Source organism: Paramisgurnus dabryanus, chromosome 8, assembly GCF_030506205.2.
Source record: "Paramisgurnus dabryanus chromosome 8, PD_genome_1.1, whole genome shotgun sequence".
In the NCBI taxonomy this organism is placed as follows: Eukaryota; Metazoa; Chordata; class Actinopteri; order Cypriniformes; family Cobitidae; genus Paramisgurnus; species Paramisgurnus dabryanus.
In genome coordinates, this window is record NC_133344.1 from 9,281,749 (window position 1) to 9,304,763 (window position 23,015).

The 23,015-nt window shown below is 37.4% G+C and overlaps 1 protein-coding gene across 2 annotated transcripts in view; it reads right to left on the reverse strand.

The window, feature by feature from the left end:
- The window catches only part of epha4l (eph receptor A4, like), a 49,027-nt gene extending 27,841 nt beyond the window's left edge, over positions 1–21,186 (reverse strand). For both annotated transcript variants that reach the window (XM_065282165.2, XM_065282164.2), the window contains exons 1-3: positions 21,042–21,186; positions 19,777–19,844; positions 14,638–15,301 (exon numbers count right to left, since the gene is read on the reverse strand). In XM_065282165.2, coding sequence (XP_065138237.1) covers positions 14,638–15,301; positions 19,777–19,844; positions 21,042–21,138 — 829 coding nt within the window. In that variant the 5' untranslated portion in view covers positions 21,139–21,186. The remainder of the gene's footprint in view (positions 1–14,637; positions 15,302–19,776; positions 19,845–21,041) is intronic.
- Positions 21,187–23,015: the final 1,829 nt, after the last annotated feature.

The window sequence follows — 23,015 nt, forward strand, 5'->3', positions numbered from 1 at the left end:
GCAAAATCAAAAGAGAGAGAGAGAAAGCGCAGAAGAAGAGTAAATCCTCCTTCTCTCTCGTCCTACCAGACTTAATCTCTTCTAAAAAAGAAAGATCCTTTTGTAGAAAAGAAAATGCCAGCACAGACATCCATACACACACAATATGACACGGCCGTCTGAGATAAGGAGACAAAAAAAGTCTCTACTGGTTTCCAACCCACATTCCAACATTTTATAATGGCTGAAGGTTGGAGAGCTGGATATTTCCATCACATTTCTGACCCCTGAGAGAGAGACTTCAATGTAACGTCTTTCCATTAGTGAGACGATGAAAGAAAACCAGACATGATGAGAGATGAACTACATCAGTGGGTGGCCGGACGACTGGTCACTCTTGGAAATCCTCAAACACGCACACATACACACACACACACACCAAAGGTTAATACTCATATCATTTACGAAGATCTTCCCACTGACTTTTGTTTTTAATACAAGGTTAATGATATTTTCCCTCAAGTTAAATCCTCATTTTTACACTTACATGACATTATTATGCTTATCTAACTATTACAGGGACAAATGGGGTGTCCTTCCAATACCTCCGATTTCAGATTTTCCCACCTTGTGAGGACACGTTTGTCCACATAACATAGATCAACCCAGAAAACACACAAAACATTCTGTGTTGGGGGACAAACCTAATCGACAATGGGTTAAAACAACTCTGCTTTTGCGATCCAAAAATGTTGAGCTCAGTTTCTTTTCCTAGGGCCAAGGAAAAACCTCTTAATACACTCACACTTAAAAATAACATCAATTGACTTTGTGTCTCATGGTCTGGCGTCTGTTGTTTTACATGGTTTAGTCACTAATGAACAATTACCTCTGACCCCTCACACACACACATACACGCACAGGCATACACACACGGACAGCGGGTCTATCACTGTGATTAATGGCAAACATGTGGAGGACGGGCAGATCATATTGATTGATGACTCTCTCACCCCACATGTTGACCTTGACCCCACCCTAAGGGCCACAACACTGACTGATTCACAGAGATTTGGCTTCACCTTAACAATCTCTATTGTCACTATAGAGGAAGTTGTCCATCTCCAAATGTCTAAGCAGCTCTCGCAAGCATTAGTAATAATATTACTCTAACAAAACCTACAAAAGCCACCTCATTCAGCTGGAGTAGGCATCAGATACGCTGCAGGATACCCCAGCGTATTATGGGTTAGTATGGTTGTCCCACCATGCGATGGTGGTGTGCTACCAGGTTGATACTGAAATAATTTCTCAGGCACCAATGAGATCAAGCTGAATTCAAATTAAGACTCCAGCCTAGGTCTTCTGCTTCACAGGTGTTTCTTCTGGGACGCAACTTTTTTGGCTCATGTATTGATGTAGGAAGACCATATCCTATTTATCTCAGATGTGCTCATATGCCTGCAAACAATATATCAAGATCTCAACATAACTCAAATAGTTCTCAACAAAATCTTCCAAGATTGAATTACCTCCGCCATCAACATTCATTTTTTATGCTCGATACTCTTGTATGTCTTCAATTGTTTCCAATAGAAGAAAAAAAAGCCAGCAGCTGGCTGGTTTTATCCACACTGAGCGCCGTTTTCCAAGTTAGCGCCAAGTGTTTTTAGGAAAAACATTTGAGACAAAGTGTTGCTGGTTAACCCAAGCCTTAACCAGCAACTTGGACAGACATGGAAATGCGTATCTCCCAATTTACCAACATTTTCTATTGTTTCCAATAGAAGAGCCGAGCTTTTAAAAAAAAGCCAGCAGCTGGCGGATTTTGTCAACACTGAGTGCCGCTTTCCTGCCCTCAGCGCCGAGCCTTGACAACTGTTCAACTTTGGGTGAAACTCTTAGCTCGTCAATGTCACTTCTCACTCGGCCGTCCAATCACAGTAGAGGAGGGTTGGGAAAAATATCACAACAACCAACCGGTGCATTGTTCAACGGCTAATAAACAAAGCTGGAGTATCACAGCAACCAAAGCGCTCAGCTGAAAAAAAGCTGGCAAGTGCTTACAATCGGCGTCCGCTTGACATTTTCAACCATGTTTAAACACTTAGGTGTTTAAAAGTGAAAAGTTGAATCAACTTAAAATGACTTCAATTTAGGGATGCTTAACGATTAATCGCGATTAATCTATAGCAGAATAAAAGTTTTTGTTTACATCATATATGTGTGTGAACTGTGTATAATAATTATGTATATATAAATATGCACACATGCATGTATAATTTTAAGAAAAAAATATATTTATATATTAGGTATTTATATTTATATATAATATAAATTATACATAAATATACAAATGTATATACACATGTAAACATTTCTTCAGTGTTGGGAAAGTTCACTTTCTACATGAACTAGTTCAGTTCACAAATTTTAAAATGAACTAGTTCAGTTCATAGTTCATATTTCCAAATTTTGAACTAGTTCACAGTTCCAAAAATGAACTAATTTATAGTTCTTTTTCCCCATATTATTATTTTTTTTAATATATTGCCATTATAGCCCATATAGAACCACAGACAGGAATTATTTTATCAGTTTTAACACTGAAGCTAAATGCATCAGATTTCATCTTCATATCCAACTTTAAACCCTTATCCAACCAGGGTTTACGAGCATTGACTGTGTTTTCATTTTTGTATTTGCTTGCACATACCTTGAAAGGCTAGCCGGTGCTTCAAGGGGGTTTTCCGGGCGAGAAGCGCTGCGAGGCGTTGCGTGTATGACAACTTGCAGGTATTGCATACCGCACGTGCACGTTAAATAGCGTGAGCTTAGTCAAAGTCTATTTCAAGATCCAGAATATGCGTAAGCAGCCTTTGTTAATCGTTAACGATTTAGGACAAATATGATGTTATTTAATGTTAAACTATGCGAGTGGCGCGGCAGGGATTTGGATAGCAGCGTCCAGTCAGTGTTGTTTTGATGACGTATGGAGCCTGGTGGCAGTGTTGCCAGATTGGGTGTTTTTTCCGCTACACATTAAGGCCTGTTTACAGTGTGTTTTAGACGGGTTTTCGCCTGGAAGACTCTATAGAAATCTGGCACCCTACTGAATGACGTTAAACTGAGAGAACGTGTCGTTCACAAGCCCCAGAATGAACGAGTTCACCTTGCGTTCATCAGGCAGTAATACAGTACGTTCAGTTCACGTTCGCCCAAAATATGAACTAGTTCATGAACTTTCGTTCAATGAACTCGTTCAGGCACAACACTGCATTTCTTAAATATAAACATGCATGTGTCTGCATTTATTTATTCAAATTTATTATATACAATTCACACACATGTATCATGTAAACAAAAACTTTTATTCTGCTATAGATTAATCGCAATTAATCGCTAAGCATCCCTATTTCAATTAGTAACACCAAAAAATGTATGCTTTTTTAACCTAATTTTTTGACTTAAAAGTTTTTTACATAACCATATAAGTTTAAATATTTTTTTAGGTGTTACCAATTGAAGTAATTTTTTAAGTTGATCAAACTTTTTACAGTGTACTGTGTGTCAGCATTTAAAACATTTGTCTACTTTAATTTTTGGGAGAAACATTTGAGACAAAGTGTTGCTGGTTTATACAAACCCTAACCAGTCACTTGAGCCCCAACCAGCAACTTGGACAGACATGCACAGCATAAAATACTTTGCTGCCTTAAAAGTCATTTCAACCTGCTATAATTTATCTTGACTGGAGAGGAGTTGTTATAACTACAGGTGAGTTGTTATAACTTATAAAATTAAGTTGACTTTTCTCAACTACTAAGTTGTGACAACTCATCTCTGTTGTCATGACTTGTAAATCTGAGTTGATTTAACAAAAAATTTTAAGGCAGCAAAGTATTTTTACAGTGTGGAAATGTATACCTCCCAATTTAAAGCCAACATCTATTTATATTTCTAAAAGCCAACTTTTTAAGAAATGTTTCATCTGTAGCTTAGGTTTTAGACCAACATGTTTCATTTATGAATGTTTAAAATCTCCTATATGGCATTGAAAGAAAGGGTTTCCTAATTTACCCTGATCTTGACCTTTGCAAAACTAAAAAACACTGAATTATTTATAAATGTGTCATATATAAAATGTGTTATGAAGCCACATTTGTTGTTGTTGTTGATATCATTGTGTCAAAGCACTGTATTTTATTATAGCACATTTTGGCAGGTTTGTGTGAGTGTTGATGTAAGACTTCCTGAAATGAATTAAACTTCATGCCCCCCTGAACACGTACACCAACATCCTCCATTCAAAGAGAGGAACTTCGGAAAATTTACCGTGTGCTTATCTGTAATAAAATCTCTTACACCCTGTAGGGCTTCAGGGCACTTTAAATCCATAAGCAATTAATAAACCCACCGGATTTTGATAGAAACTACCTTTGGAAATAAAAGAGAGAGAGAGAGAGAGAGAGAGAGAGAGAGAGAGAAGGAACAAGTGTATATTTGGCAGGATCTACAGGTATTGTTAAATGTTAAGCGTTAAGGCCCTGTTTTCTAATACAGGAAGTTTTGGCAGAGGAGGATATTCAAATAAGATCCACACAGATTAGTGAAATTTGTAGCAGTGTGAACGGGTTCTGGTAAAGAAGGGTACATCTATAAATACTCAAAGTAACACAACTCTTGTATGAAACCGCTTAACACACACATGCTGTACAGTACACTACAACCCGCCACACTACACACACACATGCACACAAAATATCATTAGCTTTGTATGAAAAACAATGGATGACTGTGAGATGTTCGGACTATAAGAAACGCACCTGTATGCAAGTATTTTTAGTTTGTTTATCTAAACTGCTGGAAATGCTTGGACGTCAGACTGTCTGGTGCTCCAACACCTACCATTGTGTGTGTGTGTGTCTTTATGGGAACTGTGGGGAACAGCAGGGAATTGGGTTTGTTTCAATTGATTTGTTGGGAAAACAAACACACAATAACCTGTTAAACACACACACACACACACACACACACACACACACACACACACATAAGCACCTTACTGATGGTGATAACTGAGGTGGTGCAATACAAACAGGGCAGCGCTATCATGATAAACCCTCTTATTTTCACCCTTTAACTTTTCACTTTCTCACAACCTTTATTGTGTAAAAGAACTGAGGGGAGGTCACAGTCAATTCTAGTAAAAGAGATTTACAGTGAATTAGGGCTACACGATAAAAAAACCCCACTGGCATTTCAATATTTTGTTTTTCTTCAATATATATTGTGGTAAGGCAAATGAAGAGCTCCGATGCAAAAGCTGCTAAATGCCACCTCTGTCAAAAATTATGATATTAAATAGGACTGGGTGGTACAGAGTTTTGCCGATATCTCGGCATTTTTTCCCAGCGGGATAAGAAATGATCAATACCGTCCACATAGGTAGGTATAGTCTGATATGACCCTCCTTTGCAACAGAAGCTCTGTCAGAAATGTACACCAAGGTCAAAAAGCTCACATGGTGTGCAACTGTGTTTTAAACAGGGAGGAAAACCCTGCCTTTGAATTTTATTTTCATCACAATTTTTTTATAAAGTTTTTTAATAGAGATTGTGACATCTCACATAAGGCTTTGACTTGCATGTAAACATTTATACCACTTACAATATACCGAGATTTATGGTATACCGCCAAAATTACTAACATGCGAATTTTGGTCAGTCCCGCCCAGTCCTAACTGAATGCTCTCGGCACATATTATATTTTAATTAAAAACGTATGAAATTGGCTAAATCCTTGAAATACCAGTTTTCAGAAATACAGATTTGTTGGAAATCTGTTAAACACCATGAACATTTTTCAGCGATGTCCTTTAAGTGTACAGAAGATTAATTAAATAAATGGCAGCGTGCTTATGCCAAAATGCAAGAGTTGTTTTTATCCGGTTAAAGGACATTTACCGAATATATTAGGATTTTGACAGATTTTTTTTTATCTTTATTCAGAAAGGACAGTGAATAGTGACTGGAGTCCTTTTTAGAAGTGCATTTTTTTTTTAAGATTTTGCAGCAAAAGATTTGTTAAAGGAGTCATATTATGATTTTTTTAAAAGTTGAAAATATGTGTTTGGTGTCCCCAGAGTGAAGTTTTAGTTCAAAATACTCCACAGATAATTAATTATAGCATGAAAAATTGCCACTTTGTAGGTCTGAGCAAAAATGTGCAGTTTTTGGGGGTGTCCTTTAAAATGCAAATGAGGGAAAAATGCAAACACTGATCGCCATAATGGTGTTTTGTTGAAATTGAAACTCAATTTTTTCTCTTTATCTCTTTCTTTCGGCACTAAATGGCAGTGACATGGTTGGATAGTGCAGATTAAGGGGGAAGTATTATTGGAATTGGCCTTGCTACCTACATCACAAAACAGGCGAAATCTGAAAAACCTAATTTTTCCACAAGCATGCAAAGAATGGCTTACCCAAACAAAGTTACTGGATTGTTCTTTTTAGGGTTCCCACACCTTAGTTAACTTCAAATTCAAGGACCTTTCAAGGACTTTCCAGGTTCTTAAAATCTTAAATTAAATGTGGGGACACATTTCAAGTGAGAGCAAGGTTACATCGTGTTACCTTTTAAGATACATTGTTACAGTTCCCTTTTGAGGGAACTCGCGCTGCATCACTGCGGTGACACTTTGGGGACGCCTCTAGGGGTAAGTGCGTCTGAATGTGTATATCAAATTCAACCAATGGTGAGGCTTAACGACAAAGACAGGGTGACGCTGAGCCAGGAAGTATATCGCTATCTGAAATATTGCCAAAGACGGCGTTACAGGGATGCAGGAGTATGGCAAGGGAGACGCAGCGTCTCGTTCCCTTCTCAGAGAACAACAGTTACATACGTAACCCGAGACGTTTTCATGTGTCAAACACAACTATGCAACAAAAGCATTTTGGTATGAATCAACCTTCGCGTACAGAAGATAAAAGCATTTAAAGCAAACAGTTTAGCACGTGTGCTTAAAAGTCTAGAAATTGTTGATATTATCCTACACTACACAGAGAATAATATGGATATTTTCCAGAAAACTTCTTGCATAAAATAGATTCAAGCACTTTCAATGACTTGTATCTATGTACGTATATTTTCAAAAACTTCCCTGGGCCTTGATTTATTTCACCCAGATTCACAAACTTTCAAGGACCCGTGGGAACCCTGCTTACATTTCTCGTATAACTCTGGGATGAAAACATGAGAAAAATACTTATATATTATAGACCAGTGGTCTCCAGCATAATCTGCCCACACAGAGTCTGTGAGTTCCCCGCCAAAGAACATTTTATCAGTAGCCTCAATTTAAATATTTATTTATTGTACATTTTCTATACAATAGCTCGGCTTCTTTTATGTATGTTTGTGCGTATGTTCATTTTAAACAATGATAAAACATTAAGAGGTGGTTTCCCGGACAGAGATTAGCTTAAGCCAGGAGCCAGTTGTTTTCAGTTTTGAGAGCTCTTAAATTTATTTCAGTCTAATTCCTGTCTGGGAAACCGCCCCTAATTGAAATCAACAAGTAAAACAAAAAAGTTTTAAGTAGACTGTATATCAAAAAGTAGCCGGCTGCGCAGTAGACAGCAGGTCAGCTTACTAAGTTTCGGAACGGAGTTAATGTTTTGTATTTGAGTATGCGTCTAAGTTAGACACTTTTACATCCTTCATCTCATCACTGAGAAGAGCAAAACTGAGAAAAGACCACCTACACATCTCCTAGTTTGACAAGTTTAAGATGATAACTCAAAACATCGCAATCACGGCCTATTGTTACAGAAGAGCGACACAGAGAGGCCAGAAACCGAGTGAGAGAGTGAGGGAGAGCGTCTGTCATAACATCAAAGTGATTTTTAAAGGCACGTGAAGTGAATGATGAAATCAAAGCCCAGCTAAACCCTCTTTCTCTAGACATCAGCTTCTCTTTATTCACTACGTGAGAAGAGGCCGCTGACCTTCCCGTGCGCTGACAAATCTGTTTTTCTCTCCCATCATCTCCATTATTCAAGCTGTCTCGCTTTCTTTTGTTGTCCTCTCTTCCTCCTATTGCACGTCTACATATCTCTGTTTTTTTGCACCTCACTATGGAAAAGACGGAGGCAGAAGGAAAGGAGGGAAACAATAACGAAATTTCAGCAGGAACTGAACATGGATGGTGTTCAATTAAATCAAATTCAATACTAAAGCTACCACATAGTTTTTAAAGTAGTTCACCCATACATTTGTTTGACACAATCGGGCACCCTAAACGCATGCATTACAAACACGATCAAGTAACATAAGGGGTGAGTAGACAGTGAACAATCCCTTTAAAAGTGCCAAATCACAGCTGAATTGAACTGAAACGAGAGGGAAATTCAGGTTAGTCATGTATCCTGTCGCTCTCTTGTAAGACTTCCAGACAGTCCATTAAGTCTGCTTAATATTAGAGACTGTCAGTGAGCTGCAACATTACAGCGGCGCAGCCCCTCGCATTTCTGTCACGCTTCTGTTAGGGAGAAATGTCCGCGATGAAAGAGGCAGTGTGAGATAAAGAACTCGAGGAACCGAACGCCGTCCAGACCAGAAACAGCTCTCAACACCTCAGTAATTATGTTTGACTTAAACACGCACATACGCACACACTCAAACAAGACTCTCTGTTTCCTATGATGCCTTTGGCATGCTGTAGCTGCATTGGGTTGGGTTGTACAAAGCTCTTCAGGTAGATTTAATCTCTGACCTCATGCTTTTTTGGCATGGATTGTGCGTTTAAACCATTATCATATCAGCAGAAAAAGACAAAAGACAGAACATGGAAGATAGGTCCACAATGATCACATAAAATAGGACAATATTAAAGGGGATAGTTCGGCCACAAATGATATTAAACCCATGATTTACTCACCCCCAAGCTGTCCGAGTTGCATATGTCCATCGTTTTTCAGACAAACACATTTTCGGATATTTTATAAAATGTTTTAGATCTTTCAGTTGATTAAATGTAATGTTACGGGGTCCACCCATAGTCCAAGACCTTCAAGTCCAAAAGAAGTACGTCCATCCTTCACAAATTAAATCCAAACGGCTCCAGGATGATAAACAAAGGTCTTCTGAGGGTAATCCGCGCGGTGTTGTTGTAGAAATATCCATATTATAACTTTATTAACGAAAATAAATACCTTCCTGTAGTGCCGCCATCTTAGACTCCTCTGTATTCAGAAAAGAGTATTAACGTAGTGTACGCACTTTTCTTAGTGACGTATGACAAATTCGGAGGGCGGGGACACAGAGCAGCAGCAGAGTAGCCTCCGTAGGCTGCGTAAGCTCTCATCCTGAATGCGGACGCGACTAAGATGGCGACGCTACCGGACGCTATTTATTTTCGTTAATAAAGTTTTAAATATGGATATTTCTACAACACCGCGCGGATTACCCTCAGAAGACCTTTGTTTATCATCCTGGAGCCGTTTGGATTTAATTTGTGAAGGATGGACGTACTTCTTTTGGACTTGAAGGTCGTGGACTATGGGTGGACCCCGTAACATTACATTTAATCAACTGAAAGATCTAAAACATTTTATAAAATATCCGAAAATGTGTTTGTCTGAAAAACGATGGACATACACACCTTGGGGGTGAGTAAATCATGGGTTTAATATCATTTTTGGCCGAACTATCCCTTTAAATATGCATGCCGCATACACATATCACAATGGCTTGCGAAAATACGCAGTGTTTTTGTCATATCAACATATATTTTTATGTTACTTTAACTCTTTCCCCGCCATTGACAAGTTATCTCGTCAATTAAGAGAAAGCATTTGCATAAAAAAAGTGTTGCTGATGAATTTTTATGTTAATCTGCAATATCACGATTATCCACTAGATGACTTACCCAACTTATGGAAAAACTAAAGCCAAAACGTTATTTACTCATTTTAAACTCTGTGTATGTTTTAAAAATTGTTATGAATCTGATCTTCAACAAAAACCCTTAAAACAAATGCAATTATTTTTGCTAAAAATTTAAAAATAAAAATACACATATTTAAGAAATTACAAAAAATGCTGGCAGCAACTTTTAAAAAATGGCTGGCGGGGAATAAGTTAACTTAAAAAAATGTAAGTTAAACAATTTCAACTCGATTTTATAAGTCATGTCAACTTATCACAAGCCAAAACATAAAATAGTAGGTTGGATTGACTTGCAAAACCAAGTTGTTGCATTTTTTAATAGTGTGAATGATTTTAGTCCTTCAAAAAGTTACTTATAGTCAAAGTTTTAGGTCGATGCAGATAGCAGAGAGACTGGTGAGACAGATAGAGGGATACTTTCTTTATTCCCAAAAAGAATCATAAAGATTTTTTAGCTCCTCTAGAGTTAAACATTTGATTTTTACCGTTTTGAAATCCATTAAGCCAATCTCCGGGTCTGGCTCTACCACTTTTAGCATAGCTTAGCATAATCCATTGAATCTGATTAGACCATTAGCATCACGCTCAAAATAACCAAAGTGTTTCATTGTTTTTTCTATTTAAAACTTGACTCTTCTGTAATTACATCGTGTACTAAGGCCGACTGAAAAATAAATGTTTTTTTTTACCGATATGGCTAGGAAGGAACTATACTCTTATTCTGACGTAATAATCAAGGACTTTGCTGCTGTACCATGGCTGCAGCAGGCGCAATGATATTACGCACCTTACCATAGCAGGGGACTATTTTCGGGCACTGCGTAATATCATTGCACCTCCTGCCGCAGCAAAGTCCTTGATTATTACACCGAAATGAGAGTACCAGAAAAAAAACTAGCCGAATGTGACTTCAGTTTCTTTGGTGTTCACAATATAGTGGAAAGAGGACCCAGTTCTTTTTTTGGTCCTCTTCAGAACTGAAGTGATCTCAGACCCTTTCTTGTTCACATCACAACTTTATAAGAACTCAGACCCCAGCTTTCTGTGCAGCAGTTGATTTTGATACAATGTCCAAACAACATGCGAAGCGGACTGGGCCCTCATTGATTTCACATCTCAAAAAGAAATCAAACCACAAAAGAACTCAAAAGCGCTTTTGGGTCATTTAAGGGGGGTCTGGGATCACTTGGTTTGTTCACATATACACACTGAACTGCTCCGAGAGCGTTTGGAGGGCTCAAACGAACTAGGTGTGAAATCATCCTTATTGCACATTTTATTTAACCACATCCAGAGAGCTAAAATGACACACTGTACCTCTAAGACATTTCTACAAAATTCTCGAAAATAAATTAAAATAAAAACTTTTTTAAATAATTATTTTAAAAGTTAATAATTATAATAAACTACGAATATAAGCTTAATTTATCGCTTCAGCATCGACATTGCAATGCGCTGTGCATCGCAAATCACATGCAGAGCATTTTTTTTCAAATCCAGTCATCATTTAGTCACCCTCATGTTGTTATAAACCTGTATACATTTTTTGTTCAGCTGAATACAATGTAAGATATTTTAAGCAACGTTTGTAACTAAACCGTCTTCTATGGTAGTATTTTTCCTACTATTGAAGTCAAAGGTGATTCTGTCTTCTGCGTTATTACAAATAACTTCCTTTGTGTTCAGCAGAACAAAGAAATTCATACATGTTTGATGGCAGAATTGTGCTTTTTTGGTGAACCTTTAATTGCTCTCAAACAGAGCTTTTCGAGTCTTCTGGTGAAATCATCCATGAAATATTAATTGCAGATAAACTTATTATAGCAATGTCAGTTTCACCAATAGCGTGCAGCCTTAGTAAAAAAAAAAAATGGAGATTAAAAGCAGTTTATAACACATAACTTTAAAAAAACAAATTGGGGATTTTACTCAAATATTTTATCTATATTTGTAGCGAAGTTGTATCAGAAAAATTTATTTTAGTTTCTTTCCTGTCTACTATCACTTCTGAAACTCTCACATTATGTTACTGTGTTTTACGTCGTCTACGTTGGCAGGCTGCATAAATCACCCTGTAGAAGCTTCATTTCGCCGTCCCATACAGACACCAGCAGAGATGAAGTGAATGCAAGCGAAATCATAGCTCCCGCGTCTCCATGGCGTCTCATGGAACCCCGGCTGTCAAGAGTTTTGACGTCTTAATAAATTTCTCCTCTACAGCTGTCAACCGATTGTCAGAGATGGATGAAGGAGTCAGTGACCTCTGACCTGCCAAAGACCCCTCTCCCGATCCCCCGTTAAACACCCGAAACTCTCACAGAAGCCTGAGACTCTGTTTCTACTGCCGCCGTCTTTCAACACAACGCTGGCTCTGTAGAAGCCTGTCAGCAGCTTTTACCACAGCCCAGGGATAGTTTCAATGCAGCGAATCTTGAAAGTGCTGCTATGCGCTTCGCGACCGCATCGCTCTCTATTTCAGCACGCTTGCAATGCGGCTACATTTAAAATAATGTATTTGCAAAAGACGCAAAATGTGAACCGCCCCTAATGCACGTAAAATAAAACACTCTTTTAATAATACACTCTTTTAACTACATTTAAGCAATTTCTGTGTGGTTGCCAGGGTGTTGCTATGTAAACTTCAATAAAGCAATGTGTTTCTGTAAAGCTCAGTGGTAAACAATTGCTTTAGCAGCACAAAGGGTCATGGGTTCGAAGGAAACGGACACTTTGATAAAAAAAAATACCTTGTAATGCACTGTAAATTGCTTTGGACAAAAGCGTTTGTCAAATGCATACATTTAAATGTAAACCCGATGAACGCTTACCAATACATGTGAGCTTTCTCTGGTTTTGGCATACCACAGTATTTCTTATTATATAAAAGATATGCAATCTACATCGGAAATATTTGGTTAAAAACTTTTCCTAATTTTTAACTAAGTAAACTTTATGCGTTTTGGCCTTTCATTTACATGATAACATTTTGGGGCATGAAAAACATCAAATTAAAAAAAATTTGAAAGAAAAAAACAACATGTAACACACAATTTTCACAAATTTGCTGTTTTGAGGTTCACATAAAGATGATTATGATTATTGTTTGCGAAAAATTATTATGAAAAAATATTTTCTGCATTTAGTATATCATTGTCGTGTAAACCCCAATGTTGGGGCAACAACCAGAAAGAAAATATAAAAAAATTCTACAGTACAAGCACAGTAGTAGGCATGGGCTGGTATAAGATTTTGGCGGTATGATAACCTTAAGCAAAAATACAACGGTTTCACAGTATTGCGGTTTTGCCATTGCAACACTAAAATTGTTTTTTTCAGGAATTTTTAACTGGACACATATTTTATTTTTAAGCAAAATACATGATGTATGCTGGTTGAAAATAAAGCCTTTATTTTTTAAAAATATTTTTGTAATATATATTAAAATGTAAATTACATGACTTAATGATTTAATTAATTTTGTGTAAACCCAGCACATACCTTGCAATCGGTATAACAGAAAATGTTAGTGGTTTTGAAACCTCGACTGTTTTAAACCTCTGTATACCTTGAAACCGGTAACCGGCCCATGACTACACAGTAGAACCTCCAATAATGAAGTAAAAGTACGTTCATAAACTATCCATATATAGTATCATCTAATACTGTATTTGAGAAACTTTATTCAAAATGACGCAAAAATTTATTTTCTATGGCGTTTCTAAGTGTAGAAAAATGCAAGGATAGGAAAACAAAATCCAAAAAGTGTTGGACCATGTTGCTCATAGTTTCTAATTTTCTGAATAATTAATCTAGATTCAAATATCAATACTCATAAAGGCCCAACTAATCATCTTTCTATAATACGATTCTCCTCTGAAAAATCACAGAAAATTAAATAGGTGGGCCTGACATAAACACACACACAAATGCACTCAAGAAAAATTTAAACAGCTCAAGATGGCTGCACTTGAGTGAAAAAATAACCTCTGATCTGTGACCTCTGAGGTCGGAGGTCAAGGGTGGTGCTGGTTTCCTTCATCATCACTGTGGAAACCATGCAAAGTGTTTTCTAGTTCGTCTTTGCCTCAGACGTCTACAAATAGCTGCACATGCCCAGAATCCATCAGGCTTAAGAGTAGTACTACTTTCTATTTGCTTTGTCAACATGTCTGCGCAACGTGTCCATTTATTACCGTCACGGCCTCTTATTCGGTTTGATCCATAAGAGAAAGAAATGTCGCTTTGTGGGATAATAATGTTTCTTTCCCTTCCACCCATCCATTCATCATTCTCACGGCATTTGTCCATTTTAAATTCTGGATAACATGTCTAAACTCATTCCACCTTAGACTCGCACATGCATACAATGACATTCACATAGAGACACAACCATGTGTGGCACGGACCTGCCAAACATCAATTATGTCTAGAGACTAACAAGCAAAAGCACTAAGGAAGCAATCTTCTCTTCTGTCCTGTACACCCTCTTTACAAAATCATCTCTACCTTTAGAAATGTGCGAGGGGCTCTCTCAAAAACACAGATAAACCATTCAGAACACTTTTATCAGCCTCTCGTTATCACCTGATGACAGAATAATGTTTGAAAGAACAAAAAGATAGACAGAAGGATGGATGAACCCATTACTTAACGTTCAGCCGCATTTGATTTGTTAATCTTGTGTGACTGTGACAGTCATCTTACCCTGGCACTGCTCATTCCGTTCCTCGTATCCAGGATTACACAGGCAATTCCCGATGGGCACCAACCACTCTCCGTCTGCCCCGCAGTACATTTTTGGAACCTCCTGCTCTTCCGAATGATTCACGCAGGAGCCTCGCACCTCCACCAGGGATGACGTGTCCGCACCCGTCACCGTGTCGGGAAACTGCGCCAGGTTCCTCACAGCTAGCGGACATTTCTTATAAAACACGTGGACGGAAACCAGCGCGATACACGCACCAAGATCCTGAAAGGCCAGGTAGAAGCCTGTGCGGCTCAGAACGGCAACGTCACGAACCTCAGTGTTGAGCTTTATGATCCGATCGCCGATATCCACCTGCGTAAAACTCTCGTCCGCCGCCACCGTGTCGATCTTAGTAAAGCGGCTCTCGTGCGCAAAATGCTCATTGTCGGAGTCGGACTCGAGGTAGTAGAGGTTGAACGTCTCCTTGCAGGTGCCAATGACTCCGGGTAAACTGTTACAGTCACGAAGGGTGAATTTAATCTCGATGTAGATGCGCTGCGACGGCCCACGCTGTATCCAGTGAGTCCGGAGCCAGTTGTTCTGATTGGGTTCCAGTACGTTACACACCTGGTATGTTCTGATGGGGATGTTCTTCTCGTCCATGATGCTCACCTCCTCCCACTGCGTGTAGAGATAAACGCAAGAACAATGTTAGAAATCGAACATTCGACTGAATCAAAACCAAAAAAGTTAAATGAATTAAAAAATATATTTATAATAATAATAAACTTTATTTTGTATAGCGCCTTTAAAAGTAGCATCTCAAAGCGCTTGACATAAAAGATGAAATTAAAAGATACACATAACATTGCAGGCACTAAAACTAACCATACAAAAAATAAAAAGCCAATAAATAACAAACAAAATAATCACATAAAAGCTACCCTAAAAATTAAGTTATAAGGTGAGAATTAAAAACACCCATGGACTCTGCATTGCTAATCTTGAACAAATGGAACAAAACTTAATAATTCTGTTATCATTTACTTGCTTTAGGGGCGATTCACATTTTGCGTCTTTTGCGAGCTCAAGTTCGTCATTTTAATGTAGGTAGGTGCGTGGTATGCGCGCTCATGATGGAAGCAACACGGTCGCAAAATGCTCGTTTTATCCAGGTGTGTCCGCACCGCATCGAGTTAAAAACATTTCAACTTTCTAGAATGCCGCAAGCGCACTGCAGGTCATGTGACAAGAACCAACAGACGGTCGCGTTTTTCGCACGGACGTAGATGAGAAATGTGCACCGCCCCTTATACTGCTCCAAATTAGAGATGCACCGATATAAAAAAAAATCTACCGATACCAATAGACGATTATTCAAAGTGATATCTGCGGATACCAATAGTTTGGTGGTTAAATTAACTTAAATTAACTAAATTCTGATTACATTTTCTGAATGCTAATCATTCACATTATATCCACTAATATTGAACATTAAACTAGTGATGTTTCTTTGTATTTTCTATTCACAGAACTTAAATTCATTGCATTTTTCTGTTGTCCTTTGATTGACCAGATATATCAGCCATGACTATCGGCAATTTTTAAACTATTAGCAGATGGTCGACAGTAAGAATTTTTTTTATCAACTGATACCAACATCAGTGCATCTCTATTCCATTATTGCGGCTGGTTATTGGGACCAATTTGACGATGCGATTATTTCAATTATTTATTCCCCCCTCCCCGTTATGATTAAGATTTAAAGCAATATTGATAAGTTCTCAATGTTGCTTTAAAAAATTAAGTTTTACAGACATGGAATTTATTTGGTGTGCTGTCACTTTAAGATGTATAATGCACGACTCCAATAAACGGTACTGTTAAACATGCATTCCTGAATTGTTTACATTCACACAACAGATTATGTTTATGAGGATATTCACAGAATTCTAAAATTATTTTGTGTAAATTTGTCCATTTATGTGCAAGATGTGAACCCAGTATTCGTTTGCTGTCTGATTATGCGGCTTTCCACAAGCACGCTTCAGATGCGTGCATACAACAAAATTAGGATGTGATGGGGCTGAAAATGAAGATGCTGTAAGTGACAGTTTTTCTTTTACTGGCCTGAGCATCATTCATCCGAATCACTTTTGTTTTGTTAAATTAAAGATCGATTAAAAACATTATTTTTTTAAAAGGTAAACACCACCGTTTTTCAATATTTCACCAATATTTTATCTTACTAACTTGGACTTAATACATACCTATCTTTTTTCAATGTGTGCACTTTTAATCTTTGTACAGCGCCTCGTGAATGTGTTAGCATTTAGCCTAGCCCCATACATTCCTTAGGATCCAAACAGGGATGAATTTAGATACCACCAAACACTTCCATGTTTTCCCTATTTAAAGACTGTTACATGTGTAGTTACACGAGTAAGTATGGTGGCACAAAATAAAACTTTTTTTGGAGCCATAGGAATGAATGGGGCTAGGCTAAATGCTAACACATTCAAAAAGCGCTGTAAAAAGATTAAAAATGCAAGCATTGAAAAAAGACAGTTCTGTATTAATCCATCCAAGTTGAGGTAAGAACATAGTAAAATATTGAAAAACGGTGGTGTTTTCCTTTAACCCAAACCTACAAATCTGTATGACTTTTTAAATGATTTTTAAAGCTGCACTCCGTAACTCTGGCCTCTATATCGCCATATTTGATAAAAACTATATAATACTGCAGTTATTTGCGCAGTAATGTTCTGTGCGTGCATTGTGCTTCGCCCCGCAGGTGGATCTGTCATTATACATCCACATGACAGAAGTACATCCCAGTGCATGACGCGTTTCAAACTTTTCTCCGGGAAAACCTGACAGCTCAAATTATAAATCATTTTTATAAGCTTTCCATTGTGAATTGGGGCAGGGTAAGGAGATTTACCCTGCTTTAAGTAATACTGACCCAGTGGTTGTAGGGTTAACACAGCTAACTGAAGTGGAAAATAATATGTGAATGAGTCTCGCATGCCATAATTTAACTCGAATCAAACAGTAAAACATATTCCCTATACAAAAAAGCCATATGGTTGTAGAATGACATGAGAATGAGTAAATGATGACAGAATGTTCATTTTTAGGCAATATATTCCCTTAAACGGCTCTGACAGGGGGTTGACAGCACAAAGCACGAGGACTGTCAGACTCAGATGAGCAGAACAGAACTAGTGATCTAACTCGAAAACAATGATGTCACCATCAGCGGACTGGATTAAAACAAGACTAAACCCTCGGAGCACTGCAGAGTAAGTGAAGACGTAAAACTTAACATCTGTTTCTTTCTTACAAGCCTGAATTAACCTCAGAGAAACACCATTATCTTTCGTCTACTGGCCTCAGGAACAATAACAAATCTAGACAGTTATAAATGTTTTACAGTCTTGCCTGATAAAAGATCCAGAACATTTCTCACCTTCTGCTGCTACATCGGTATTACAACCAGTGACTCATTGAGTTTATTTACTCTAATCATCAGTAATTGTGATAAATAACATATCAACACTTGCAAATATCTTTGATAAACCTAAACTTTTATTGGAGAAACCCAAGAGTCTGATTGTGAAATCATTTTTGTCCATAATGTATAACATGTGCAGTGCACTGAATTTTGGCTCTTTGACCTTGAACTGGTGTTTGCATGTGCAAACATCGCCTGCCAGTCGCCACTATGCAAGTGTGTGCCAAGGTTTATGTGGTTGCTAAGCTGTCCTAAGCGGTTGCTAGGTATTAAATGTACAGACCCACACAAGTATGCACATTGCAATGCTAGTGGTCAAATCATGCAATGCACAAGTTTTTTGCATTCAAAGATTGATAAACCATGATTCACTGATTTTAGACAATCGCTGAGCATATGACAAATACATTACAATGCAAACTCCAGTTTTTGGCTTGGATATATGGCATCCACAATTTCTCATGTTGGTTTCTCAAATGTAACATTGTCGTATCCAAAACACTTATTTTTTTCATTTCTGGACATCAGCGATACCAGCAGCTACAGCTCCAAAAACACCAGCCTGATGGCCCTTAACAATCTCATACACTAAAACTAATTGAGCATTTGCGAGATAACAAAAGTGACAGCAATCTGGCATCCGTCAGGGCGGCGATTGTCTCCCCTCGGTCCGTCCCTACATCTACTGAGACCCAGAGGAGCAGCGCTGAGATAAGAACCCAGAGCTACAGATAGCAGGACACGAGTAGAAAGGAGCTAATTGGCCGTATTAAAGTCTGAATGCCCGCCCACCGCCTGTGCCAAAGGCCCGTCCATCACATCGAAGATCACAGAAGGAGAGGAACTCGGGATTTCAATAAGAGTTGGATCACTGCTAAAGCGACCGAGCTGCAACGGTTCGGTAATGAAAGGGAATTCTGGGAATTGTATTGAATCGGTGATGTGGTTATTTAAACGCACCTGATCTAAAGATGTTAAATGGCTAATTGGTGATGGGAGGTTGAAAAACGTGAAGGGAGCCCACGATGCATACATTATCAGACAGAACTCACTGACCCGCTCCATTTAAAATCTCTCGCTCACACACATATTCAAACAAACCTTTTCTCTGTCCCCGTGTTGCCAAGTCTCTCCCCCCTACCTCTTTTTAGAAAAAGGGATAAAGTTTCCTAACAAAGGGCATTTCTGTCTACCTCCACTATTTGGGAAACCTGACACCCGTCGCAGTAGCTTACCGAATTTACATTAGAGAGAAAGAAAGGACAGGGTGATATCATCTGTATTTGTAGGTATTCGTACTGTATGTGTATACGTGCATTATTTTACTGTATGTTAAACGCTCAGGTGTACGTTAGACAGCATCTAAACGCCAAATAATTCGAGCGTTAATCCTAAATAGGCACAACTTTAGATGTGCACAACTTCAGGTGATCGATTTTCATTTTCAAACACTTTGTGTGTGTGTAAAACCACAGAAACCATGATTAAAAGATTACTTTCAAGCCATTGTAAGTTTTAGCATCCAAATACAAGCATGTTTATAAACTAGAAAGATATTATGGACAGATACCAATGATACCATGTAGGAGATACCAATGAGACATGAAGAAAGATGGGGAACGTGATGGTCTTGACTCACCCCTCCTTCTGTCGGGCTGGCGACCCAGTCCAATTCTCCCTGAACTGATCTGGAATCCAACAGCGTGACTGAAGGAGAAAAGACTGGGAATGTAAGCGAGATCTCACAAACTTCTGGTTTTAACCATAGTGCGGCCTTCTTTATAGGCATTGTGCAACAATTTCAATTACGGCTTATTATGACACGCTGATTAAATTTTCTTTACAAGCATTTTTATTTGACTTTTGGAAACAATTGTGCTTGCAAAAGAAAAGCTCAAATCAGACATAACAATTTTTAAAACCCATCATATATGGTCAACAAGAATCATCAATTTAAAAAAAAATAAACACAGCATTTCTTAACTTTGATGGCATTATATGCATTTTTTTACATTTGCACGGTTCAAAGTTCTCAAACTTTTAATGCGAGGTGTGACTAAAAGGAAAAAACAAAAAGAGAGACCCATCGAAAGGTTATATACCCAAATAATTGTACCATATTTTAATAATAAAATGCTTAAGGTGCATGACATAAAACATATAAATAAGATGGGGATAAAGACAAAGTATAAAATTAAACACCAAAAATATATATTAAAAATGTCAACTTTTTTTAAACAGCATATGGCCAAGTAAGATTAGTAGGCTAGTTATTTTTTACTGTTAATGCAAAATTGTGGATCCTAAGTCGTGTTGTGTGTTGAACCAGAAGTCAAATGTATTTAAGTAGTTATTTTTTAAAAAAATTTAAAACACATATTTTTTAGCTGTCTGTATTATTTAGAGTAAATATTATAAACACTTAAGAAATTAACATTAGATAATGTTTCAATAAGCAATATTTCATGAATCACTGTAAATGTTAGTACAAATAGTTGTTCATTGTTATCTCAATTTAGTTCTTTATACATTAACTAATGTTAACAGATACAACTTTTTATTTTAAATTTGTATAGCATATTAAATTAATATTCACTACAGTAGAAAAATCGTTCCTTGGTAGTTCATGTAAACAAATGTAGTTGACTGACGGTAACAAATGTAACCTTATTGTAAAGTGTTACCCGGTTATCTGACCTAGAGAATAAACTTCACTGTGATAAAATGCTGTAAAACGTCTCCTACTCCTGACTGAAACTTTATTTTTAAAAGTAAAATTACTTGTAAATCTCTCTGTGTTCATCATAGAACCGACATCAATCCCCTGGCTGACTCGCATGATCGATCTGCGCTTAACATTCACTTTATGCCTTAAACTTATACGCTTATCCCAAATCTTCTCACCTTCATTTGCAGGATAATTCCTCGGAACGGATAGACCTTCACAGATCGCCAGGAGAAGCGACGCGAGCGCGTAAATAATCGCGGCCATGAGCGCCATACCATGCGTCCCAAAACTTTCACTCAGTCCGTTATTCCTCGCACTGCTTCGCGCGACTGACACAGACACGGAGCACACGCGCTAAGCAAACACTGCTGAACGGGGCGTGTCATTTTGCAGTGACGTAACAGTCAATCAAACGGTACAGAAGCCGTCAGTATGACTACTACTACTACTACTACTACTACTACTAATATAAATACTTTTACTAATACTAATATTAATATTAATACTAATTCTAACGCTACTACTACTACTACTACTACTAATCCCTTAATAATTAAACAAATGCTATAGATATACATTTTATGGCCACAATTATGTTTATATAAAAATACATTTGAAATAAACTTTAGTGTATTAAAACATTAAAAAATATTTTTCTAAATTAACTAATTATTTACAACAAGACTACGTATTATTACTGTGGTTTTTATTAGCATATGTTTGTGAGACTTGATGGCTCACGAATCGATGCAGTTTTTAAGACAAGGCCTGAACTGATCTTATTTCGCCATCTAGTGAACATTTAACGACACTACTGCTTTAATGTTTGATTTTTTTGCTTACATCAGCCCGAGGCACAAACGCAGCATGACGTGAACTATTCTGTCATGCCTTTTATTTACAGTCGTGGGTGACGCGCCACTTCAATTCGCAGATAAGAAAAAGCTAAGAGCTATTTGTGTGGTGAAAGGACACGTGAGAAAGGATCTGTCTGGGGTCAGGTCTGCCAGGCTCCTTTTATTCATCTCGTTTCTTTTCGATTTAATGCTCTTCTCACTGTGATGTCAATGTTCTGCTTATTGATTGAATTCCACCTGACACCTGATACCCCCCCCCCTCATACACCTCGGGGTAAAATGCTACAGGCGGATTTTTTCATCTCCAGCTGACAATGTCTATTTGAAACCAGGAATGATTCTGTCTTGCATCGAGAAGAGAGTGTATTGCCAGTTTGATTGACAGGCACATCCTGAATAAAATATATGCAACAGAACCTGGCAAGATATCTGATGATGATAATTTTGACATGGATTTTAAAAAAATATTTTTTAAAACAATATTTATTTTTCTAAATGAAATCATACATTGATTTCCTTTCATTTGATAAATATTCTGAGAGAAAGAGTCCATTGAATATTTATTAAAGGGATAGTTCACCCAAAAATGAAAATTCTGATATAATTTCTCTCATGTTGTTACAAACCTAGGAATTTCTGTATTCGGATGAACACGAAGAAGGATATTTTGAGGAATGTTTAAACCGTTCGTGAGCCCCATTCACTTCCATAGTAAGAAAAAAAATACTATGGAAGTGAATGGGGCTCCCGGATGATTTGGTTACAAACATTCCTCAAAATATCTTCCTTCGTGGTCATCAGAATAAAGAAATTTACAACATGAGAGTGAGTAGGCCCACATGATGACAGAATTAAAATTTTTGGGTGAATTATCTCTTTAAAACTCCTTTGCATGCTTATAAAGTGACATGGCAGTGTTATGCATTTCTGTCAGTAAAGATCTAAAACACAAAAGAAGTTTGCAGAATTGCCTACATGTGAATGTACAATTTATTACTTTTGAACCAGTTTACTAAGGAAGTTACTATAAATATGTTGCGGAGTATTATAGATAGATACTTTAGAGACCAAGCTTACATAAGTCATGTGACTAAATGACACAATTTACAAAACATTTTTACCTTATACATTTAAGATTAGATCTTGTATTATTATAAAAGCTATGTTATATTTCCATCACTTCTTGTAGTATATTGTTCAAAATGTTTAATCACAGAATCACACAAAATTAATTTACACATCTAAACATATTTTATATATTCATATTTTATATGATTAATACTTGCGGTATTG